At 32.2% G+C, this 27,792-nt stretch overlaps 2 protein-coding genes and 1 pseudogene across 2 annotated transcripts; 2 read left to right on the plus strand and 1 right to left on the minus strand.

Annotated features, from left to right (window-relative positions):
• The first annotated feature begins 237 nt into the window (after positions 1-237).
• On the plus strand, positions 238-3,810 carry LOC105118014 (uncharacterized). The gene is made up of 2 exons (XM_011015853.1): positions 238-728; positions 3,271-3,810. The coding sequence occupies exons 1-2, from the start codon at positions 471-473 to the stop codon at positions 3,505-3,507; spliced, it is 495 nt and encodes a 164-aa protein (XP_011014155.1). The 5' UTR covers positions 238-470; the 3' UTR covers positions 3,508-3,810.
• Positions 3,811-4,089: 279 nt separating this feature from the next.
• LOC105118015 (protein LE25-like) lies at positions 4,090-5,225 on the minus strand. Its single transcript, XM_011015854.1, has 2 exons — positions 4,736-5,225; positions 4,090-4,618 (listed from the first exon to the last, which is right to left on the minus strand). The coding sequence occupies exons 1-2, from the start codon at positions 4,820-4,822 to the stop codon at positions 4,484-4,486; spliced, it is 222 nt and encodes a 73-aa protein (XP_011014156.1). The 5' UTR covers positions 4,823-5,225; the 3' UTR covers positions 4,090-4,483.
• Positions 5,226-14,184: 8,959 nt separating this feature from the next.
• Positions 14,185-21,167, plus strand: LOC105118016 (AP-2 complex subunit mu-like; annotated as a pseudogene).
• The last annotated feature ends 6,625 nt before the right edge of the window (positions 21,168-27,792 follow it).

Consider the following 27,792-nt stretch of genomic DNA (forward strand, 5'->3'; position numbering starts at 1 on the left):
TATGAAAATGAAGAATAGCAGAAGAAATAAAAGAAAGTAATGTTTTACACTAATTGTGTATTTAACGAATAACGATCTACCTCCATTGACAGGAAAAAGGGAAAAAAAAAGAAACTGTTCATCGTACAACGAGAAAAAGTAATGGTAAAAGCTTGTTTTGCGTGTTAAACAAAATAAATTAACAACTAAAAACCTGTAATAAAAACCTAACAAACTGCAGTCCAGTTAAATTTAACCCAAAAAAACCCTCGAAATTTTTCCGAAGACAACGAGAAGACAAAACAACCTAAGCAGCAGATTTGTAAGCGAAGAGATCATCCTCATTCCCTCTCCCCTTGTCTTCTCCAACACTAATTCTCGAAGCCTCACTTTCAATCTCCAAATCCCAACAAGTCTCTCCCTCACCATCAAGTCCACAAACAATCCCACCTTCTCTTTGTCTAAAAGTTTGATTCATATTTTGGGATGCGATGCGTTTCTTTAAGAGGATAGCTGGGTTTCTTGGATTCGCTAAAGATGATGGAGGCTACGATGTGAAAGACCAGCAACATGAAGAAGCAGAAGAGCAAGACGATCATCAACACCCCAACCATGTCCATTTTCGCTCCAATTTCCAAGAAACTGGCCTTCCCCGCAAAGGTTTCGGTGTTCCTGTCCAAGTTGCCGTCGAACGCCCCCAGCTTGGACCCCTAATCGTCCCCTGCATCTCCGGCGACGGCGGCCTTCAGGTCCGTTCTTTCTCTAGACTTCACATCTTTGTTTGTTTTATTTAGTTTTACATTTCAGTGATTGTTTGGAGTTTCGAAATGAAAATTGCTGGGGCTTATTCTGGTATTGTTGAATTGTTTGTGATGTATAATTAGTGGTGTTTATTAATGAATGCTTTGGTATTTATTTGCCGTGTTTCAGTTGGGTTATTGTCAATCCCAATAATTGCCAGTAGGATCTTTGTGTCTTTCCCTGCAAAGAGGGAAACAATGATGAGAATTTGGGGTTTTCTTTTCCTTGTTATGTTTGAGGATATATTAGGTGATTGAAGGTGGAGTTTGTACCTTTTACCTTTGGAATTATGCTGATGTTTTCATAGCGCAGCTCCAATTTGTTTTGTTTGACTATAAAGTCATTAGCATATGATCGCTAATTATAGCTTTCTTCCATGAGGAGTTTTGCATTGTAAATGCTGTTATAAATAAAAGCAATCAGTTCTAGTCTGATTTTCAAGTCAAACAGCCAATCTTGTAGCCTACTAGTTGGTTCACCCTCACCTCCATACCTTAATGAGTTGTGTAGTATCTCATAAAATACCTCCTGCAAACTTTTTTCTTATCTGGTTCAAGTATTGTAGCCTGTTGTTTTCTACTATTTCTCTACCTCCTAATGATTTCTGGTGTCATAACGTGCTGTTATGTTGCCAATGTTTTACCGTGCCTGCTTCACATCGGTGTTGATCTTTGTGAGTGTCTGCAACATATGATGCTATTACAGAGCGTTTTCTGGTGAGATGGTCAGTGGTAGCAGCGTCAAGTCATCAATTTGTATACAGTGATGCTCAACTTTGAACCTTCTGATCAATATCTTGATTGGTCTTCCTTTTGCTTTAGTTTGGTGGTAGTTCCTTTGCTGAAGTTATTAGTTACTAGTTATTTCATGGTGGCTTCTGTAAATTATCCCAAAGAAGATGGATGTCCACTATTTTTGAATGATTTGAATTAAAATGGGCAACATTGGTTCATTGTGCTTTTGCTCCTAGATTGTTATGCCATCAGCTCATTTAAAATAATCTTTAGGCTCAGTGGACACTAAAAAATTCTTTGGTCTCAACTTTCAACTAGCAAATAATGAATTAGGAGTAAGATTTATAGGTTTTAAGGCTGCAATTTTGAATGATAATATATTGTTTTGAACTTTACAATGTGTGATATGCACAAAAAAATATTGATTCACTGTATCCATGCAACTTACGGAGTTGGATTTTGGACAATATGGATAGAAAGTAGGGGAATGCATTTAGAAATTGAAACAGTTGCTTACACTCTTTTCTAAATAAGAATCATCTGTTTGAAGTAAACAGAGAGAGTGTACTGCATTAGCATAGACATCACGATACAATGCTTGAGAACAACAGAATATGCTTTCTGTTTACTTGAATTAATTGACAGTTCTATTACCCTTGGCCATTTTTGCTTATTTACAACGAGGTAGCTGAATTTGAACTGAAATTTGGAAGAATACTTTAGGGGCCTGGTTTGTAATGTAGAAATGTTTTTCCTTGGAGAAGTTTGCTCTGGATTTCCTTCTTAGCTAATCCTTTTCTCATGTAAAGCAGCCAAAAATCATATTCTTTAGGGTGTAAAAATCATATTCTTTTAGCTACATCCAAATCGGCACCAGAGATAATGGAATGTTTGGATGTTTTGATTGCTGCTAGAAGTACCAATGCTTGAGAGAGATTGTAACTACCTTGGAAGCATGTCATAGTTCATTTTGAGGTAACATGCTTGGCAACTTCAATAACCTTTGGCAAGCAGAGGAAGTGCCAACTGGCACATTAGACCAAAGAGGCATTTGGAGACATCTCAAACATTCCATCACCTTGACAGTTGATAAGGGTTATACTCTGCTGGTTTGTTTTAGGTAATTACAGGAGGTAGAGACAATTGCATCTGCAGTAGTAGGTAGGCTGGAGTAGCCCGAACTAGGAGGTCATGTCTGCATGTAGGGAAGAATAGAAAAGGTAAAACTTTCAAAAGTGCTGAGAAACCTAGCTAGTTTAGTTGAGCTTTTCATGTTTGTGACCTCATAAAAATCAACATTTCCTCCTTATGCAACTTTGCTGCTTCTTGAGCACAGTAATTCTTACACCCTGTCTGTCTCTTCATTTTGCATTTCGTCTTGCCAAGGGCTGTTGAATCACCAGATTGCAGAAGTCTTTCTCTGGTAAAATTTTTATTAATGAAAAGCTAAATACACGAAATGCAAACATGGGATGCTTTGCAGATTTGATTTACTGAATCACAGAACTAAATTAGTTATTCGTTGATAGCTTTCCCTTTAATTGAAAGCCTCCTTGAAATATTCAGCAACAATAGTATAACAGACCAAAGCGAGTAAGTCAATTTGTCCTGCATAATTTTATTTGGTGGATTTTGTCTTGTAGCTCCAAGCTCCAAATGTCATGCAGGCATTACACAGTTGATCAGTGTCATTGTTGACATATTTATTGCTCTGATCTCTTAAAGTATGTTGATGGTCCATCTTTTCCGCATTTAGGGTCTGAGATGGTACGCAAAACGCCTCAGGATAGATGAAGATGGCGATGTGGCAGATGAGTTCTTTGACGAGGTTTTACCAAACACATCTTCCAGTGTTCATGAACAGCACAAGCCTTTGCCGAGGTTTGAAGTGAAGCACAGTACTCGGCCAGCTAAAATCAAGAAGCAGATGATGTCCCATGATGGGAAAATTCAACAGTGTGTGGAACATCAAGGTAGATTGCAGTGGGTATAATGGATCTTCACGTCATAGTCCAGGGCTCATGGGTGGCTGGGTGGGTTTCATTTGTCAGATCTATAGGGTAAGTATGTTGCTGGGTCATTCTTTTCTAATAGATTAACGTTTGTTGTCGTGGCCTGAACTGTGAAACCCCTACACCCAATTGTATTAATGTTTATGTTATAAAGCTTTGTCCAATTGGTTTGTGATGAGATTTTGATTTAGACCATCTAATCAGATAAATCTTACAGAATCCTGCAGGATTCGAATTCATGCACCAATTGATCCAAATCTGAATACACATCAAGTTGAATAGACCGAACCAAATTGTTCCATGTGCCATACTCTATACATTTTCTTACTCTTCCCTTCGAGAAGACACTCATATCCGGTCTGCTTGTACACCTGGTTTTAATTGCTCACATTTTCTGACTCCCGGATTTGTTATTTTGCTTATTTGCACCCAAGGTGAAATACAAGAATGATCCAATGATTTGCATGCCGTGAAATTGTTTTCATGTATTTGCCATCAACTATTTACGGAGATCCTTGGTGGAAAATGTTTGGGGTCTGAGTTATGTGGGCAAAACCAAATGAAAAATTTCTTATTAAAATTAGGGCCGGTTTTACCCTCTGAGACATCTGCATATTTATATGTCTGATGATGTCTGTTCTTCCCAAAACAAAAGTTCATACCGCAGCATGGTAAAGAGGGATGCGTGATTTATCAATAATTTTCGGTTCGGAAGAGAGTTTCCAACAGAGAACTGACGAACTCAAGACAGACAAGTCTACACGTACACACACACGCACCGAGTCCTCCCTTCCATCACACAGCATGGCTAATTGTCTAAATATGCCCGTGTCCAGGAGGGTGTCCTCCTAGGGGGTATGCAGGGGCCGTGGTTCCAGGCATGGTACCGCCAGTTCCGTCTGGCTGGTTAGCATGGGTTCAACAACGGGCTACCACAGGCGGTTGGTGGTGGTGGTGCTAGGAACTTAATTTCTCAGCTGCATGCTTGGCTTTGGCCTGATGCAATTCCATCCTTACCTGTGCTTCCTTTACTTTTCTACGCTCCCTGGCCAACTCTTTCTCTTCTGCTGTCCTGGCTGTTGTTAACTCTGCCTGCAAGTTTTCAACAATTTTTTTTTTTCACAAAATTAAGGCACAAGGATGAAACACATGCTTAGGCATATATATACTTTCCTTTTCTCTCTATTTGAGTTGTTCAAGAAATATAACCTGCTCTTCAACCTTGGCTTTGCAGATAGTCAAGCGCTCCTTAGCAACACTAGCCAAATTGCTGATTTTCTCCTTAGCAGCTTGCATCTTTTATATTTTTGCTTCCACAAACTGTTTCTTTATTTATTTATGTTTCGCTGAAGCAGAAACAGCAATTGCTGCGATAATGTTCCGGTCTAGAAATGTAAGGAATTGCTAGGCCAGATGCCCAAAAGATTAGGACGCCACGATAACTGCCACGTGCCACTCATGCAACTGCATGCCTTTGATCAGGTGCCATGTTGCACAGGTGCACGCTCTAGACACACGAGCTTTTCTTGGGGCTTATCGTAACGAGGAATAAGTAAAAAAGGAGCCTAAAAAAGCTGGGAAAAAATGAATCATAAGTTTAGGTCTTGCCCCAGAAGAAAAATGGCAACAATCCTGACATTTTCTTTTTATGGTGTGCATCACTGAATCTGATCAAGCAGTAAACATGAATCGAACAAAACAAGAAAAAATCTAGAGTTGATGAGCGGCAGCTTCACTAGACTCAACATTTTCCTCTACGATTTACTCGAATTTGCTTACAAAGAAGTATTTTCCTCACCTAAGAAGCTTTCCGCTCTTAAAAGTCATAAACAAGCGGAGAAACACAAGTAAAAAATAAATAAAAATGCTAGATACACAAAACAAACACAACAATTGTATGAACTCTCTCCCAACCTTTTATTTACTCAATTAGATATATTACACAAGCTCTCTTCTGTGTGCCATGCACAAAATTACCTTATCCTTTTAGGAATTACATGCTACAGAACTTATTTTCCGGCATATATATAAAGTATATACATTGAAGTTACAAAGAAAACTTCTCCTTCCATTTCTAACAAGTGCTTAGGTAGCTTTACCCCATATTCCTATGAAGTTAGTGGCTTCAAGAGTACTTCCAACGATTCTCCATGCCTTCCAGCGTGCCACCATTATGTAGCTATGTCCTTCCATAACTAGTCATGCTTATAACTGCCATACCAACTCACTACTCGATTATAATCACCACTCACAATATTGCTGTGACTTTTTTGGCCAACTATTAGCCTTATTATTACGTTAGCTATGTTTTTAATTGAATTGGACAATCTATATTCTAAGCCCACATTTATACCAGCATGAACATGTTATTCACATAAATTATTGTGCAACTTGTCTACTGATTCTACCATTATTAATGTAGTTGTCAAACCTAATTAACATTATCTAGGGAACATGTCATCATTATACATCTCGTGCACATAGATTGCATAACAAACCTTCTCCACTGGAAGAGCTCAACGCCTTTTTTGGCTTAGATTTCTAGTGGCCATGTTTTTCAACAGTCACAATCGGTTTGTTTTCTCAACAAAACCTCCTGGTTTATCCTTTATTCATGAAGAATTCAGCCCGTCGATTCTTTGATGAGTAAAAAACAAGTGTCATAACTCTACTCTCCTCTAAAACACTTCTTATTTTCCACAAAATCAACCAAAAACAACATTAAAACTAACCTAAATTGTTTAGACCAATGCTATGATATCCCATAGACAAAGATAAAGTTGTAACACTAGTGTCACTTTTTGTTATGTCTCTAAAAAATTGTATACAAACAATGCTTATTCCCTGACAATCTATAATTACACACAAACAATGCTCATTCCCTTAACAAGTCTATACACTAATTTGTTCATACGTATGTAACTTTCTAAAACTGCATAAACTCCCGTAAAATTTATCAAACTTTTCAAACTTTATATGTGACCTCTAGTATAAAAATGCGACCAATATAGTCTTTGTGATCAACATCCTTCTGTATCAAAGTTCTTTTGGAAAGTGGTAAAGATTTGGGACTAAGGGGTTTGTTTCCTCTGTGGTTTCAGGTTCGAGTCCTTGATTGCTCATATGATGACCACTGGAGGCTTACATGGTCGTTAACTTCAGGGTCCGTGGGATTAGTTGTGGTACGCGCAAGCTGGCCCGGACACCCACGTTAATCTAAAAAAAAAAAAGTTCTTTTGGAAGTTTCGAAGGCCATCAATCCTTAACATGTCCAAACACATAAAAAAATAATAACCTATTATCAATTCTACCTGTTTTGATTCTCTATATGCAACTGTTGTACCTAAGAAACTGTATCACCACCCATATGGTTTTATTGATGCAAAAAACTTGTTGTTCTAACCCTTAATACATGTTTTATCCATTGAAAATCTACAATATAATAACCTTAAAAAAAAAAGCCAACCTGCTCTTTATCATCATGATTTGTTTGTCATTAAGGTGTATAAAATCATAATCATGACTAATTTATCTTAATTTGTTTATTTCTCTAATACGCACAGAACACTTATTTTATTTCCTTCACCCTAATGTTTCTCATCATCATGGTGCACATAACAACCTCAATCTTGCTCATCTAAGACAATCTAACCATTCCATATCTTTAATAGTCAGGTTGACATCTTTATAGCTAAAATCTCAACTTAGTTGTGAAGTACACATATAGAATTTATATATATTGTTTCCTCAGCACCTTTATCTATAAAGATAGTATTAAGTTATCCCAACTTTAAAAAGTTACTCATAAAATGACTCCCATCACAAATATAACAATTAAATTTTTGGTGAACCCTTTTTTTTTCACCTTTAATGAACCATTGTTAACATTGTCCTTGAATTTTGATGAGACTCTAAATGTATCATTGTTGACATTTGGTCTAAAATTTGTTAGTCCATCAGCAAAAACTATGGTAGACCTAAATCCTCATTAGATCTAATCCTTCATCATAACTTTGTGTAACTTCCATAGTAGTTAAGCTACTAATTTTGCAAACTTTCTGAAATGTCACTTACAATATGGTTTGCTATTTTTCCCAGAACATCCCATGCTTTAATACTAATTTTCATATTGAAAAATTTCATGGCCAAATTTCAACCTCTATATAGAGTCTAGTCTCATTAGACTCAGTCTTTTCCTTTATGATTCATTCATGTTTATTTAAAATTAAAAGTTTTCCTTGACTAAAAGGTTTTTTTTACACTCTTATAGGTTATAAATAAGCAAAACCATACAAGAAAAATGAATGAATGTTGCATAAAAAAAATTCAATAATTATAGGGACTCTTTCCTAACCTTTTATTAACTCAACAAAAGAAATTACATGAGTTCTCGTGTATGCTATGCATAAAAATGCCTTATTCCGTCAAACATTTCATGCTATACAACTAATGTTTCTAGTCTATATATAATGTATATACATGGAAATTATAAAAGAAACTTCTCCCCCTATTTCCAATAAGTTCTTAGGTAGTTTTCCCATGTATTCCATGAATTTAATGGCCTTAATACTTAAAACATTAGAGGGAAGTTTGTCCTCATGTTCCATAAACTTACCAACTTCAAAAGCATTTTCATCCATGCTCCATGTCTATCTAGCATGGTCTCAGGATTTGACATGTTCTTTCATAGCTAGTTATGCTTGTAACCGCTATAAAAACTTACTACTCAGTTATAATCGCAACCAACAACATTGATACAACTTTTTTGGCCAACTATCAACCTTATTACTATCAAATTAGCTATGTTTTTTCTAGGCTTGGATAGTTCGTCATCGAAGCCTACATTATGCCAACATGAACTCACTGCCCACACAAATTTTCATGCAATCTTCCTATTAATTTTGCCACTATCACGCGATTATTAACCCTTATTAACACCATCTAGAGAACTTGCCATCTTTATACTTCTCATGCATGTAAACATCCATAACACCTTTTCTCTTAGAATAGGACCTTAAATACTCAAGAAAAGTTTTAAATGTCTGTACCTAACTCTTTTTAAACGCAAGTAGATTTAGATGGTGCCATCTCACAATAAAATAATGACAAACTTTCTAAGATTTGTTCTCGATTGCACTTCTATTTTTCTATTTAAAAAATTATATTTTTCATATTACAATTAATATAGTTGATAACATTTTATATAAAAGTCAGGAACACGATCAATAAGCATGGTAAAAAAAGTTGAAAATATTATAGATTTTGATTTAATTTACAAAATGTTCTTATGAAAAAACAATTAGTGCATGTGATGCAACCATATTATTTGATAGTTTCACCCATATTTAACTAGTATTTAGCCTATGTTATATATATAAAATACCTTGATATTATTTTTTTATATATATATTTTTTGAAGGCATTTTTGGATGAAAGATGCAAAAAGGAGTAAATTGGAGGTAATTGACAGATTTGACGTTTAGTCGATATGTTGTGCAGAGCGTGAATTCTAGAGATCGAAATGAAGTGATTCTAGTGGCACTAAAAAGCTAATATCCATACCTTTCTGGAAATCTAAGTCAAGAAAAATAAAAGGACAAAGAGCATGGAAATCACATCCTTCAAAGTCAAATTTCGCATTCTACCACTGTTGACCTTTGGTCATTCAAAATTCAATATCTAGAGCTTCAGAAGTTCAATTGATGCAAACTCAATTGTTTTGGATTCCTGACTTAAAGGCCTAGAAACACTCCAACTTTCAGCTAAAAACGATGTCATATGAGGGAGATATGATTTTTCAAAGATGAAAACTGAATTTTTCCAGCAAACAGATTTCGTGAAGAAATGAGTCCAAATTATGTTCCAAAGCTTCTAAACTATCATCCAAGTTGTAATTTCAGCAATTTAGCCCCTCTAGTAAATCAATCTAGAAAGTCAAGGAAAGTAGCCACCAACCTCAAACCACCAACCATAAACCAGCTCCAAGTGCTGGAATACTTCCATTGTCAAAGAAGATGGCTTCCATTGTCAAAGAAAATAGGCCAACTTGTGAGAGTTAAAGAGGGCTACTGGTGCAGCATTTACAGCCTCTTGACATTGTCAAAGAAGGAGGCTACAATGATGGGTTGTTGGTGGTAACTACTAATATCAAAGTTTGGCAAGTTTAATAGCCACCATTGTTGATAAAGGAGCAAGAGGAGCTGTCATTGAAGCATATAAATAGACACTAAGAGAGCCAAGAAAAGAAAAGAGAGTGTAATAGAATCAAAGTAAGGAGGTAGTAGCTAGAAGTAAAGAAACACAAACTCTCCTTTCTACATACTAGAAATAATGCTTTCTTTTATCTTTAGGAGTAGTTGTTCAATAGATATGCAAGGCTAAGCTCTTTTCTTGGTTGCAAGGACGCAAAAACCTTCAGTTTCAAGAACTATGAGATTTATTCTTCAATTTATTTTCAGTTTGTATTATGAATGAGTATGATTGTTTTCCTATGCATATTTTCTATGATTGTTGTTGATAGTTGCTAGAGCGGACTCTAAGTTATTATTGTGAACAATCTATTATTAAGTTTGGTATCAAAACCAGAGTTATAGTATATAAACTTGTGAAGCAACTAAACTTGATAATTATGGCGGAACTACGTTATTAAACTTAGGGAAAAAATTTGATCAAAGCAACACAAACAGACAACTTGGTTGTTAAGATTAATGAATTTATCTAAATCTTAAGGCTGCCATTAGATTAAATCATTAGTGCAGACACTGTGATTATTTGTTGGTTAGGGCTAGTTATACGGTAGATCCGTTAATTAACCAAAGTTAAGAAAAGATAAAAATTCAGAATATAAACTAGAGTTTTGTTTCAAGGATCGGTTCTAATTTCTGTAGGTGGATATGTGCTTGCGACCAAGGTTTGTTTTCTTGATAAATTTTAGTTTTAATTGATTTTGTTTGCTAGTTGACACGACTAAAAGATTGATGTCTTCTCTCAAGTGCAGGAGTGTCGAAGTAATAAATAACCCGGCAAGACTAGGGTCGAACCACAGGGAGGTTAATTGTACAAATTATAAATAACAACAACAACAACAACAACAACAATAATAATAATAAAGAAAAAGAAGGAGAAGAAGAAGAAGATGATAAGAACTTTGAAATGGAATATTAATGTAAGGATTAAACAATGATAAGAACAAATATTAAGGTTAGAGGTTCCACTAATGGTATGTCAAACAAGTATAGTATAAACTCTTATTATTCAATTGGAAACCACACACAAAGGAGGTTCCAATCAGATTATAGATTGTTAACATGATTACATTAGTCATCTTATTCGATTAATGCTAATACTTGTAAATCTCGTCAAGCATTCATGATTATAACTTATGTTAACAACAAATCAAGTTCCTTTCATAGCTCAGGTGTCGGTTATACCATAAAGTATGGGCTATGAAAGTGCTAAGTATTTGTTGTACCAAGTGTTATACAACATAAATCAAGGTTAGTCATTTGACAAGCAAAGTATTAAAGAGTGAACAAGATAACAAATACAAAACATGTTAGTATCAAACATGCAAGTCCATATTAAGTTTACACTATACTTATTCTTACACCATTAGTGTAACCTTTTCACCTTGACATAATAAACTTAGCTAGACATAATGAAAGAAAGCAAAATAGATAAACAAAATAAGAACATAAAAGTTAACTAAGTAAAGGAAAGGAAATGAAAGGCATAAACTTAATATTAATGATAGCAAAGCATAAACATTACAAAGTAAAGTATTAAAGAGTGAACAAGATAACAAATACAAAACATGTTAGTATCAAACATTAAAGTTCATATTAAGTTTACACTATACTTATTCTTACACCATTAGTGTAACCTTTTCACCTTGATATAATAAACTTAGCTATACATAATGAAAGAAAGAAAAATAAATAAACAAAATAAGAACATAAATAAGATAAAAGTTAACTAAGTAAATGAAAGGAAATGAAAGGCATAAACTTGATATTAATGAAAGCAAAGTATAAACATTACAAAAAATACAAAGAGAGAAAGCAAGAGCATGATCTTGACCTGGAAACCAAGATGCCTAAATGCATGGAAAATGCCTCCTTTTATAGGCTAAAATTGGGAACTATTGATTTGATGACTAATTGATGAGTGGGTGACCAACTCTTAACTTGGTGACAATCTTTATCTTCTCTTGTCTGCCAAAACGTCATTGATAAAGTTAAAATTATAGCCACTTAAAAACATGAAAGTTGTAGAAAATTGTCTCAAATTTCTTGTGTAAAAAATTCAGCTCATTTGGACTTCTAGAACTCCAGATATAGGCCAAATACAAAACAATGCTCGGGTTGGAAGACAGATTCGGGCTTCTTTGTTGTTGCTATAATTTGGACTTGAAAATGGCCTTTTAAGATCTTGGGTCCTATGAAAGTTATAGGCCTATGTCTTACCTTTCCATCCATATAAAGTAGACCTAAATCTGAGATCTACAACTCCAAATATGACCTAATTACCGAACAGTGTTGCAGTTTGAATTGCACCGACATCTCTTTTCTAAGTTTGGCCATCTCTTTGTCCTTTTAATTTCATTTCTTAAATTCATCAATCAATCCTTTTATTTATGTGATAGGCTTGCACTTAAAATGAACATTTATCATAAATTAAAGGTATATTATATTATTAGATACGTTATTATAAAACATGCTTTAGTTAAGGAGTTATTGATACTTCGAGTGCAAAATGATGATATAAAACCTTGAGAAAAATGCACTTTTAAGTACTAATCACTAGTTTAATTGCTGCAATACTTTAGATAATCACAAACCAAACCCCCCCAATTACATAATACACGCCATAATAATCTGACTTGAAACTTCCTTGTGGGATCAACCCCTTGCTTGCTCTATACTATCTTGTGTGTTTTAAGCTAGGGTAATTAATTTGTGCGACCGCGATATTGTAATAGTTGATAACTTTGTTCCAATTGTAAATGATTCTAGTGATTACTCTATGATCCTTTTCTTTTCTTCTTTCTTTTTCTAGTAAGCCATAAATGCATCTATGCTTATTATTACATGTAACTAATACTTTCACATGTAATAACAACATCCATTTCTTGATTGTCATATGAATATATTGACAATCCATTCAATTCAATTTAGTTTGTTAATTCAATTCTCCAAGTTTTCACCAAACAAGTTAACTAAAAATCTAATTAAACAAAAAAGTTAAATTTCAAAATATTGAAAAAAACCTCACCTTAGCTCCCTTAAATTCTCAACAACCTAATAACAACAATAAAAAAACCTTAAAAAATAAAGCATACATGAAAAACAATTTTAATTACTTTGCAAGACCATTATTTTCCAATCCCTTCCTAAACAAAAATTCAAAGATCCCAAACTCTTCAAACATTAAAAAAAAGGAAAAGGTAAGGGATAATTTATAAGAAATAAACGAGATCAAACTATGTTAGCAAGAAAAATTGATATGATTGTTATTCATTGAATCTTTACTTGTTCTAAATGCTCCTCTAAATGAGTTAATGCCAAGCTTATTAATGGGTCATTATTGCATACTTCTAATTTATTTTATGATTTTTTATATTTGTTAATGGGTTTTGATTTGAAAATTAAAAGTGGTTTAGAGAAAAGTCAAAGAATTAGATACTTTGATTGAAGAAAGAGAAAAGACAATAAAGATTTTGATAAAAGAAATTCTTGATTTTTAATATATATGGGTATTTTAGTTTTTTTTAATATAAAATTTTAAAGGTGGTATTGAGAGGGAAAATGAAATGTAGAATAAACTTTAGGATATTTGAAGTAATTTTTTCTTATAATAATGATGGTAGATCATCCTTAAAATCAACTATAAAATCATCAAGGATTGATTTTTTTTTTTAAAATAACTTTGGAAATGTATGATTATCAAAGAAATGGCAAAGCCAAAGCTAACATGACAAATTAAATGATCTTTTAAAGAAATTTAAATAATATTTATAAAAAAAATACAATTAGTGGCTAATTTAAAAGAGAATTAATTAACTGAATCAAACAAAAAAAAAGATAAAAAAGTCATAATCAATATTATGAAACACATTAATGATTTATACTTATTTGTAAAATCATTTATCAAAAAAAATATAAATCAAATAGCCATTTAATAGAACTAGAAAAACAACTGAAGTTTTTTAGTTCTACATCCAAAATTGTTTATCATGCTAATTTTTACAGCAAAGAAAAGTTACAGCAAAGAAAAGTGAGTGTTTGCTTAAAAAAATTAATCTAATAGGTGAAGAAAGTTGTTTTGCTTTTTTTTTTTTTTGTAAGAAAAGGCTAAAAAACCTAAAAAAAAAGCAAAAATACTAATTCATCTAAAATTTTATACAATCCAATAAAAAGGGTCAAGAGTCCTGTAAATCCGATATTATATATATATATATATATATATATAAGTTATGTTGTATATAATTTTAGATAGTATTTAAAATTGTAGTAGAATTATTATTTTTTAAATTTATTTTTGAAAATATATTAAAATAATTTTTTAAAAATAATTATACCATAAAAATAAGGACAACCTTAATCTTAATAGTAATGCAAAAACTTAGCATAAGAACGCACGTGGGGACAACTTCGCGAGCCAAAAAAAAAAAAGGAGGAGAAAAAAAGACCGGTGTGTTCATTATTCTTGACTTCAATCAAAACGAACTCTGCAACTCTCCATCTCAAAACAAATTAATAAAATAAAACCTCAAAAATCTCTCACATCACCGATTACCGAATCATCACCGTTCATCAACGTCTAGATCTGCATTTCCAACCTCCATCCGCCGTCGGTTAAGGGAGACAAGGGGTTGTTTGACTAATATTTGAGGCGCCGATCAACTGGATCAGAGATGCCGGAGGCAGCTTCCGCCATCTACTTCTTGAATCTTCGAGGCGATGTCCTTATCAATCGCCTCTATCGCGACGACGTCGGGTAATCTCTCAACATCTGCTTTCATTCACACACACACACACACATTTGAATAGAACTTTTAGGAAGCTTGCCGGTTTAAATGTATCTTTTTTTATTAAATCATTTCTCATTTAGCTTAGATTATGTGCCATCGCTTGCCAGATTAACTCTAAGCGTCGGATAGATTATATTTCGATTAAAATTTATGCCAATAACAAGTAAATGTTATTGTTTTATGCCGTGGATATCGGAATGATTTTTTCCACGAAATTGCTTCAATGAATAATCGTCACTCAGAACATATGATAAGTTGTTTCACAGTTTAAAAGAATAATTGCACAGTGCAATTTCTTCATCATAGTTCTTATTCTATAAAAGTAAGTCCCGCCGAAAGCATAAAATGGTTCACACGGCCGCAACTTCATCCTGCTACTTTGCTTGTAGTTTGCTTTTGAGATATTCAATGAGGCGTGAGCATTCCCAATTTCTTGTCTTCAAGAGGAATCGAACCTCCAAGGCTCCACTGCAAGGTTTTGAATCATACAAGGCTATCTTTTCCCCTCCGAAGAATATCCAGAGTAAATAATTTCTCCTTTACTTTTGCGAAGAAGACAGAATTTGGTATTCTTTGAGTGGTAGAGGCCACAGTTGTTGTGTAATAAAGCATTGCAGCAGGTAATGCTTGCTAAGCATGGGCTTTTGAATTCTTTTCCTTTTCATGAGAGGGAGAGTAACTGCATGATTGGAGCCAAACACACTGTTGGAAGATGAACACAGGATGCTACACCTTCTCTATCGATTTTATATCATTCCCCTGTGATTCATCAAAAGCGTCCACTTGCTTTTAGTGGGAAACAATGCCTCCATTTTTTCCTTTTCTTTTTAGCCTGTTCTTCTCATTTTCCCATTTATTGCATTTTCTGTATTGGTCCTCATGTTTGTGTCTAGGCTGCATTACAATGTGGCTCTTTGCAATTTGTAATCTTCAGTGGATGCTAAACTTTTTCGATTTCTGTCAGTGGAAATATGGTGGATGCTTTCCGTTTGCATATAATGCAAACAAAAGAACTCGGTACATGTCCGGTGCGGCAGATTGGGGGTTGCTTTTTTTCTTACATGAGAATTAGCAATGTCTACATTGTGATTGTTGTCAGTAGCAATGCTAATGTAGCTTGTGCATTCAAGTTTGTTGTTGAGGTAGTTAGCTCTTTCTTAGTAGTCACTTTCTTTTTTAGGTTTAGCTTTTAATCCATTTGAGGATTGGCCTAGTTGGTCTTTCAAAAGGCTAATGGAAATTGCTTTCAGACACTGAATGATCCAATGGAATAATAATAAAATAAAAAATGCTACGTACAAAATGATGAGCATCCAGCACTGATCATAATATTTCTCTCTTTGTAGGGTGATTCTCTTAGCAACATGATTACATTGTTCAGCTATTATTCATGTTACTACAATGCCAAATTAGATTGTACTTTTGGTGCCAATTAAGTCTTAAGCCATTACATGCCCAGTGATCAAATAGTATTTCTTTCAGATATTTTATTTGCAGGAGACTAAAAGTTAATTGTTTCTTTAGTTGTTGACACTGCTATTCTCTGGCTGCATGCAAGCTGTTGCGTTGTTCAAATCGTACTTCGGTGGGGCTTTTGATGAAGATGCCATCAGAAATAATTTTGTTTTGATTTATGAGCTACTGGATGGTATTCACTTGAAGCCAATAGACTCTTATGATTGCATATTTGTACTTTCCCTTATTTTTATATTTTTGGAAATTCAATGAAATCTACTTTATTACTGTTTCCCTCATGGGGTCATAGTTTTAAAACCCGGCCCGGCCCGGCGGGTTGACCCAGGACCCGTCCGACCTGGGGCTGGAACCGGGCCGGGTTGATGAAAAAATAAGGTGAGCCATGACCCGGCGGGTTGACCCGGAAACCCGGACGACCCGGCAAAACCCGGTCAAAAACCCGGTTACAACCCGTCGACTTTTGTTTTTACTAAAACGACGTCGTTTTGAATTTTTTTTAAAATAGAAATTGACCCGGCCGACCCGGTCAAAACCCGGAACCCGGGCCTTGAACCGGGCCGGGTTTAAAAACTATGCATGGGGTGATTCCACTTGTCATTTTCCAACAAGTGAAAGGTTAAACGTGATTTCTTTTCAGAACTGGAATGTTATGTAAATTAGTGATTTATTGGTATCTACATTGAAATTGCAGAAATCATGGACTTTGGTTACCCTCAAAATCTTTCTCCTGAGATTTTAAAGCTTTACATCACTCAAGAAGGAGGGCGCTCGCCCTTTTCATCCAAGGTTAGATGTTTGTTTCAACAACTGTCGTTCAGAAGAATTAATGCTGGACGTTTATTTCCAATTCTGTTTTTAATTTCCAGCATTGGCTTCTCATCAATGCAAATGTTGTATTAATAGCCACTGACCCTTTTCTTGTGTTTTTACCATTGGAAAAAAATAGTCTACAGACATACCTGTCCCCAATGCAACTTTACAAGTCACCGGTGCTGTTGGTTGGCGCAGAGAAGGCCTTGCTTATAAGAAGAATGAGGTGATTCAATTTTTCCTGCCACTCACTTCATTGTGGTTTGGCCATTTGGCAGGATTTTCACATTATTTACATACAGGTTTTTCTGGATATTGTGGAAAGTGTAAACCTTCTTATGTCTTCAAAAGGTTGGTTATGATTTTTCTTCTTCAAGATTTTCTGTATGTGTTCTTTTGGATATAATGTAACCACTGACTTGGTTGCTCATAAACAACTTGGTCATTATAGGTAATGTTCTGCGATGTGATGTAACGGGGAAGATCCTTATGAAGTGCTTCCTCTCTGGAATGCCTGATTTGAAGCTGGGTTTAAATGATAAAATTGGCCTTGAGAAAGAGTCACAACTGAAATCCCGTCCTACTAAAAGGTAGTTTTTCATGGTACATAAGTATCATCCACTCCATTCTGTACCCTCAACAAAGTATTATCCTTGACATTTCTGTCCTTTTCCCTTTAGTTCTCATATTTCTATATGAGCCTCCTTTTTTAGCGTAATGCATCATTCTATTTTTCTGATTTGTTTTCCTTTCTATCTTTTCCAATTAGTTAGGATGTGAAGTGCTCTCCTTGCACATAATTTTTTGTTTTTTCTGTAAATTAACCTGGGGCTCATCTTGCTATTGTAATCCATTTGAAAAATGATATAATAGTATACTTGGCCTACACTGGTTTATTCACCCTAATGTATCCATACCAACATACAAATACCTTTCCTGGGATGAACAGTACCCCCTTCTCTCATCTATCATCTATCATCTATCATCTATCATCGGTGTCATCATAAAATTAAACAGTTATGAACTGCAGCAATATTTCATTTCCTCTTGTGCTTTTGTTCATTTATCTTTTGCCATCTGCTTTCTCTAGAACCTAGACCATAAGCAAATTTTGTGAACTATTGGAAATTTGGAGCGGGTATAAAATTCATTGCTGGGCTTTGAATAGCCTTAGCTAGTCTTTTCTGCTTTGTTTTGTGACTTCTCTTCTTTTAATCTACTTTTGTCTAAATTTGATCTTTTCATTTCACATTTCCAAGGAATTGATTCTTGTTAAACACATAATTATGTTCTGTTGATTTTAGACTGCAATGTGCTACCGTTATGTTTGTTTCATTAACCTGGTCTTTAAATGCGCTGTTTTATGCAGTGGCAAAACAATTGAGCTTGATTATCTTACGTTCCATCAATGTGTAAATTTGACAAGGTTTAACTCAGAGAAGACTGTTAGTTTTGTTCCACCAGATGGTGAATTTGAATTGATGAAGTAAGCTGAAGAAATCTTTATCATGATTTGTTGCATGCCTGAAGTATATGCTCAAATAGTCAAGCTACCCATGTGAATTTTGGAATTTGATAATAAAAATATTTAGCAGTTGGTGTGCCTGTTGCATCTTTGTCTTTCAAATGAATTATTAATTTATCAAAAGAAGTTGTATGGTATATCCCAAAAAAGAATAAAAAAAATAGATATTATTTTTTTCACTTTTGGTCTGATAATAGTCTGGACTCTGGAATTTATCCATAAAAAAAAAAAGAAATAAGGTCTGGACTCTGGAGCATAACATGCTTCTCAAAGGATTTCAGTTGCATTAATCATGCCAAGTCACTACATTCTATGCTTGACAATTGATTGTGTTTGATTTTACTTCTCCATGGTCTATCTGGAGCCTCTACTTTGCATAGACTGTTCTTTTTGTTTTGATGAATTTGCGTAGCCTGTTCTATCTTCATTCCCCAAATCTAGACTTGCTTGAATGCACATATATATTTCCTTTTTTTAATCTCCTGTCCTTCTATAATTTTTGAAGTTTTGATGTATAATTGCTTGGTGATTCATTTTTTCCCAGGTATCGAATTACAGAAGGGGTTAATCTTCCATTTCGGGTATTGCGGACAATCAAGGAACTGGGTTGAACTCGCATGGAAGTGAATGTCAAGGTTTGTTCTTTTCTGTTCAGTTATCATGCATTACGTGGATGTTTGCTGTGGTGCAGTTATCTTATGTAGACTAATTTTCAGGTTAAGAGTGTCTACGGTGCAAAAATGTTTGCACTTGGGGTTGTCATCAAAATTCCTGTTCCAAAACAAACTGCTAAAAAAAGTTTCCAAGTTACATCTGGTCTAGCGAAGTACAATGCTGTGATTGATTGCATAATTTGGAAGTAAGTATATGCTTAGCTTGTTAAATGTGTAAATTTTATTTTTTTTCTTAGGTTCTTTGGATGGTTGTTCTCTATGTTCTCTTTATAAAAACTGCAATGTTGAATTTATCCCTTTCAATATCACATTCATAAAGTTGTTAGTCTTTCCATCATTTCAAATGTGAAGCTGCATGGAAATGACTTTAGTTTATTGTGACATTCTGATCCAAGAATGATCCTTTTTACTGATTTAGTTTATTTCTTCCTTTTAGGTTCAATAATTATATACCACCTATTCTTTCATAGCCTCTGAAGCTCCATTACACGGAAAATAATACCAACAGGCAGAGGCTAGTCTTGAGGTTGGATGACCTTTTATGAATAGTTGTATACAAATTAACTTCTCATGAAATCTGTATTAATGGAAGGGTAAGATTACTTAATTTATTTGGGGCCATTGAGCCTGGCAGTACATATAGATTCATCAGATGCCTTTCTGAGGATTGTACTGAAATGACGGTCTGTGTGCCTGCAATGCCTACAATGTTAATAAACCTGAAGGTTTTTGTGTATGTGAAGAAGCAAATAAGATGCTGATTGCAGCTTCTATTAATTTTTTTTTTTTTTAAAAAAAAACATTTGACATTTTAGGCATTGTCTCTTACACTGCACATCAGGACAGGAACCAGCAACACTAGTGTGAACACATGTAACCTTAGATTGATCTGAGTTGCAATAAGGAAGTATTTGTCATCACTGACACCCTCGTTTCTCCTACTTCGTAAAGGTCATGTTAATACTAACTTGGAAGTTTTGATGTTCTAACTTTGACATGTTTACAGAAAAGGCAAAATCTGAAGAAATGGCTTTATCATATTTATTCTGTGTAATTGAGATAACATCTCAGTGAATATTGTTATTGAGCCCAAAATTGATTTCCCATAGTTTAGATGGTTTATAAGATGTCCTGCTGTCATGCATTTGGCCCAAATAGGAGTCACTCAACTTTGGGCATGCCTTGATTGATCAACTCCCACGCTAGTACATTTACTAATTTGTGTTTGCTATCTTATTACCTCAATAGATTTACTAATTCGTGCATGTTAGCTTTATTGTACAGATATGTTCTATTGTAAATTTGTCCTTTTTAAATTGTACTCCTAGTGCTGTTGCTTATGGGCATATGTTTGGAGCTGTTTAGGATAAGAAAATTTCCTGGACAAACTGAGCCAACCATGAGCGTGTAAGTTGAACTGATATCCACAATGGCAGAAAAGAAGTCTTGGACAAGGCCTCCAATTCAGATGGAGTTCCAGGTCCTGATGTTTACAACATCTGGTTTACGCGTTCGTTTTCTAAAGGTATGAATCTTAGCTAAAAGCCATGTTACTTCCTTTATGTGTAAAGCAGAAGGTATGACCCAAGTGATTTTATGCAGGTATGGGAGAAAAGTGGGTACAACACAGTTGATTGGGTTCGTTATATTTACCAAAGCAGGTTCATATGAGATAAGGTGCTAGAAGTATTGGAATGCTGTTGTGAGACAGAGGACGTTGCGGGGGGATGATATCATTTGCTAGTAATTCTAGCCAATTTGAAATGAAATCAATGCTTCATTAGCCTTGTCAACAACAGTGATAGAGCCTCCTTTTCCCTCTGAAATGAGGCCACTGATTTCCTTGATTCATTTTTAGTTGTCAATATTCTATTATTTGGAGTGAGCAGTGGTTTTGCTGTAAAGGCTTGGCCCTTTTGATAAAACTGCAAGACAAGTTCTCTAATGACGCTCAACTGTATGTAGCGTTTTGCCACAGTTTCTGTTTATAATTGATATAATATTAGTGTTCCTAGATTATTATTTTTTGAAAATGTACATATAAGTGCATTTTTGACAGACAAATGATCAATGCTAATTTTTTTCAAGACTAATGAGTTCATTTTTATATTTTGCCTTTAAAAAGTGTTCATATTTAATTATGCAACTTATATTACCTATACTTGTGAATCAGGTTATCAAGGCTAGCACGTTGAATCATGCTAATTTGTTAATTAAGTTATGAATTTTAGTGAAATTATAATTTGTTTTGTTTTTTAAACTATTTTTTAAAATTCAATATCAACTTAATACTAAGATGTTGAAAAAAACAAAACATTAAACTAGTTAAACATGTGAATTAAGCTAACCAACTAAATTGTAAATATATTTATGAGTTTTATAAAGTTTAATAATATAAATTTTCTTTGAAACAATTTTTTTATTATATGAGAAAGAAATTGACAAGAAAATAATCATGTTCATTTAAGGGGGAAAAAACAGCTCATCAAATCTCTAAATTGGAGCAATTTAAGTAACCTAAACAAATCCACAAATCACACTAACCTTATAAAAAACATAATAAAAAGAAGGTTATTGTTATCATTATTGTGATCACTATTATTATTACTATTATTATTATCATTGCTATTATTATTAATATTAATAGTATTATTATTATTGTTAGTCATGCTAGCATGATTACTATCCATTATTATAACTATTATCATTAATACGATAATTGTTATTATAATTATAAGTATTATTATTATTGTTATCACTACTACCACAAATATTATTATACTATTAATAGCTTTAATACTATTATTGTTATTGTTATTATTATCTTTACTATTATCGTTAATATCTTTATTATTATTTTGATTATTATTATTTATAAAATCACCATAATTACTTGTATTACAATCACCATAGCCATCCTAATAAACTATTACAATAACTATTATTATTATTATTCAACTAATATTATAATTAGTTATTATTATTACCACCACCATTACTACTACAACTACAATTACTATTAATAATTGTATTACTACCACTATAATAATTATTACTATTAATGATATTTTTATCACAATTTTTATCATTGTTATTGTCATGAAAAATATTATTATTACTATAATTATTATCACTATTAGCACTATTATTAGTTTCATCATTACTATTACTATTATTACTTTTAATACTTTAATTTTAATTATTATTATTATTATTAGCTCTATCAGTATTATTATTGTTGTTATTATTTTGATTATTATCACTAGTACTATCACAATCATTACTGTTATTAATACTATTATCACAATTATCACCATCATCACTATTATTACTATTATGATAAATTATTATTATTACTACCAATATTATTAGTATTATTAATACTATTATTAGTAATATTGTTAGTATCATCATTGTTATTATTATTATTATTATTATTATTATTACAACTACTATAATTACTATTATTAGAATTATTATTATCACAACTATTACTATTACTATTATTATTGAAATAACAAAAACTATAAATTTAATTTGAAAGATAAAATTAAAAACCAAAAGAACCTTAACAAAGGAACAAGGAAAAAAAAAAGAAAAAAAAAGGATTAAACTGAAATAAATATTATAATTTTTTTATAAACTATAGTTTTTCATTATATGATAAAAATATATAGTCATGCGGTTTATTTTTCTATATATCTAATAGTGAAGGATACAATCGAGAAAAAATTATTAAAACAATTAAAGGAGCAAAAACCAAGAAAACGTTTCCGATCAATGAGTGAATTTGTCAAACCTAAAAACCAGGTAACTCAGACTAACACGCTAAATCTGTAAAGGGGTTATGGACTTCAGCGAAATTAAAAATTTTTTCAAGACTATTTTTATTTATCTCCATGATAACAAAAATTAATGATTGCAATATTAAACACCAAACTCTAATGGGATTATAATTTTTTATTTAATATTGAGATTTTGAAGTTTAATAACATAAATTTTCTTTGAAACTATTTTTTAGAATATGATAAAAAAAAGGCAAGTTCAATAAGAAAAAAAAATAGAAAAAAGGACACCAACAAACCTTTTTTTGGTTTGTTATTTTTTATTCTAGAAAAAATAGAAAAACTGAGTGTCATGACCTGATTCTTAAATTCATGACTAACATATAGGCAAAGTTTCTTTTTAGGGTTTCGTACCTATACAAACCTAAACTTATACACAGATTTATTCTTTAAACAGTTTAATTAGAGTTCAATGAAACACCAATAATAAAATTTACTTCATAATATCATTTGATTGTATTAATATAAGAATTAAATATAAACTCCTGTAATTGTGGAGCACTAACTAAATATAATCAAAAAGTACTAATTATAACAAAAAAGTAGGTTCTGAAGGTTCAATAAAAGTGACATGCTAACAAGCTATTAGTTTGAAAGAAATATATAGTGAGAGAGTGAGTTTATCAACTTAATAAGTAAATAATATTCAATATACACCTACGAGGTAATACAATGATGAGACATATATGAAAGTTTGGATTTAAGCTTTTCTATAAGGGTTTTACAAATAGGTCATAACAAGAAATATCATAAGATAAAATTTGTTAAAAAATCAAAATGCAATGAGCATATGGCTTTATACTGTGAAATGATTTGTCCATACAGGTTGGTGACGACCTTGACCAATTAGGGATCATATATGATATATACAGATACTAAAACTACCTCGTTAAAATGAATAGTTTGACTGACATATCAAATGATCATATTATAATCAAACAAATAAAATTATATATGAAGGCTCAACTCATGAAATCAATTAAATGAGAAGCTATCAAATCATGCATGCACATATCTTATATTCAGAATTTAGATTCAATAAATGATCATGCCTTATCATAAAAAAAGAGATAATAATCAATATATATTATTAATAAGCACGATCCATTTCATACTAACAATTGAAATATTTATATTATTTCTCATGCATATGAAATATTATTTACTTACCTGACTCAAAAGAGAAAGATCTTAAAAGCAAATGTCTAAGGGAATCCTATTGATGTCCTGCGAGTGAATATCAAGATTATCTAAATACAAAAGAAAACATATTAAAAAATAACTTAAAAAGGGCATACAAACTATTTAATACACTTAACTTAGAATTGAACTAATGACCCTATATGTTTTTTAGCTAAACTTGTCATTTTTTTCGGAAACCCAAAAATCAAATAGTTTTTCAAAAATCTAATTCAAAAGAAAAAAAATCACAAAAATTGATAATAGTTCACCAAATAAACATCAATTACTCAACAAATGATCATGCCTAAAAAAAGATAATAATCAATATATATTATTAATAAGCATGATCCATTTCATACTAACAATTAAAATATTTATATTATTCATCATGCATATGAAATATTATTTACTCACCTGACTTAAAAGAGAAAGATCTTAAAAGCAAATGTCCAAGAGAATCCTACTGATGTCCTGCAGATAAATATCATGATTATCTGAATACAAAAAAAAAACTAAAAAATGACTTAAAAAGAATATACAAACTATTTAATACACTTAACTTAGAATTGAACTAATGACCATATATGTTTTTTTAACCGAACTTGTTATTTTTTTCAAAAACTCAAAAATCAAATAGTTTTCCAAAAATCTAATTCAAAAGAAAACAAATCATAAAAATTGATAATAATTCACCAAACAAACCTCAATTATTCATTAAAACAATCTGAAAAACTAAAATTATAGCTAGAGACCAATATGGAATTTTATCAGATTTTAAAGGTTAAAATGTAATTTTATTAAATTAGAAAACCAAACTGAAAATATCATAAATTCAAAACTATAATGAAATTTTACCAATAATTCATCTTTTAATTTTTTCGGAATCTTGAATTTTACTCTAGGTACCAAACTATAACTTTTACAAATTAAGGGACCAAGCTGAAAATTTCATCAACCCAGATTTTTCTACAGACCACCTATTAATCTACAAAAATCTCTAACTCAAATTCATTATTTAAACAAACCATAACTCAAAATCATCATTCTTACTAAAAATCTTCTAAAATCAACTAAACAAAACCATTATCTATAACAATTAATCCATGATATTCCAATCAACTCATTAATTAAACCCAAAACAAAATTTTCAGAACCCTGGTCTTCAACAAATTCAAAATCAAAGCTAATACATATTAAATCATAAATCATACATTAACAACTTATTTTTTTTTAAATTCTCTTCCCTTCTCTCCCTCGCTCCCTCCCTTCCTCTCTCTCTCTCTCTCTCTCCTCTTTTGTTTTCCTATTTATATTTATCAACTCATATGCAATTATCTTAATGACCCTCATTCTTTAATATTTAATATCTATCTATAGAAGGGCATTGTTGTCTTTTCCTATTAATTCTTTCTCTTTTATATTAAAATATTACATCGAGAGACAAACATAGATCAACATATTCAATATCATGATTTGGGTAATTTACATCATTGTATTTAATGAATTTGTTTATTAAATTCAATTTCAAATAAAAATTGACACATACATAAGATTTATTAGATACAATAAAAAGTAAAAACATATGATGCAAGGCTACACATATTAAAATTATCATAAGAAATAAATATTTTTTTATTTCTTAAAATAAATTTAATATATAAAAAATATATTTAAATTACAAATGAATCATACTTATCCCTTTAAAAATTTAACAAATCTAATATAACTAAAAATTAATAATTATGTAAAAAAGGATAAATAAGCAAAAAAAATCATGGAGAAGTAAAATATAAACTTAAAAATTATGTTTAAAGAATATAAAAAAGTTCAAAATTAAAAAAAAAAAAATTAAAAAAAAAAGAATGAGGTCGGGCCTAGCACCTGACCCACGACCAATGGGCCAGTAAAGTCAAAATCAACCGCGTGACCTTTTTTTTTAAAAAAAAAGATAATGACCTTAGCTTAATAATAATAATAATAAAAAACAACATAATATTTAGCATACCTAGATTCTGACCACTATGGTAACTGGAAAATCAAGGTGTTTGGTTTTTTCTTTTTTAAAACCTATTTTCCACATCTTTTTAACCCAAAACATCTAAAAAAACACCCTAGCTCTAAAAGCGCAAAAAGCTGGTCTAAAACCAAGAATCAACCTAGAAATTAATTTTTTTCGAATCTCATATTTTGAATTTTTTTGGCACTTTCATGGTAAAAAAAATACCCAAGTCAAATTCCCCTTATTATATATAACCATTTGAAACAAAAATATAATGTTTTAGTGGCCAAAATTATTGAGATGATAGTTTTCTTTCTCTCCTCTCATCCATTGAGAATTGAAAAATAACAAAAATAAAGTCTAGGATCGAAATGATTTTTCACAAACTTCAAAGGATTGATCACCTAATAAAAAAAAATATTGAAAATAAAAATATACTTCACCAATAAATTTTCACAAGCAATCTTGTGATTTACACTTTAATCCTCTGTTTTTCAAACCAACTCTCACCCCTAAAAATTATTCAATTGAGTTTTAATTTAGATTTAAAAGGGTTAAATTATGCTAAAAAAGTTTGAAAATCAAATTAATTTTTTTTAAAATAATACTATTATAATCTATTTTTTAAAATAATACTATTATAATCTAAGTAAAATATAAAAGGATGAATGATAAATTTATATACAGTAAAAACGCCACGTCAATTAGTTTTAAAATAATTATACTAAATTTATATACAGTAACGAGGAATTTCCTGTGGCACTCCACTCCAATGCAATGTTTGAGGGCACTCCATTTGCACGCGCCTCTCACCTTGCACCGTCGTCAATTCATGAAAACACCCTTTTCCTAGCATTTTCTGAAGTCCACCGGATTACAGTGCCGCTTGCACAAATAAATAAAAACCCTCACAGAAAGCCTTGTCACTGAACCGGGTTCCAAGGTCCTTCTTCAAGGCCCCCACGACGACCCCTGATTGGCGGTGGGCTGATGGAAGACTAATGTGGACATGAGAACCACCAGAGGTAAGCTGCAGTCATCCTTGGACAAAATTGGGGTCCATTGGACAGAAGTTTTGAGGCTACGGTATGGCAGACACCATAATCACTTGCCCGTGATGTTAGGGATTTAACTTTTATTTATACATATAGTATTAATTAATATAATTTTCGTGTTTTAATATTAAAAATAATTTATAACAATAAAAAAATTATTTTAATATATTTTTTAATTAAAAATACTTAAAAAAAATGATGGATAAATAATAGGTGAACACAAGTTTAAATTGGGATGGTCCAGCACTTGTACCCGAATAGGACGGGCAGAAATAGTTTCCGAAACGAATCTTTTCAGAACATCAATATAAATGTAACAATATTACATCAAGGGAAAGGGAGCAAAAAAAGAGAAGTTGTCATGAAGCCACATATAATGGAAGATTACAGGGTTGATTAGTGATCAAAAACTCTAAAACACATAGTAAAATGTGGAAAACTTACAAATTTAAATATAGCTAAAGGCTTAAAACAAGTAATCCGGAGTGATTCTGGATCATAAAAAGGTCTAGAAATAGATTTTCAAAGCAAATTTTAAACTTGCAAAACAGTTTAAAATGACATTTATATCATGAGTCTATCGAGTAAATTTTATGAATTGATATGATTTGCATATAAATCGTGAGTAATACTCATAAATTCCCTTACAAGCCTTCCATGATTTAGTC

This window comes from Populus euphratica, unplaced genomic scaffold, assembly GCF_000495115.2.
Source record: "Populus euphratica unplaced genomic scaffold, PopEup_1.0 scaffold1688.1, whole genome shotgun sequence".
Lineage (NCBI taxonomy): Eukaryota > Viridiplantae > Streptophyta > Magnoliopsida > Malpighiales > Salicaceae > Populus > Populus euphratica.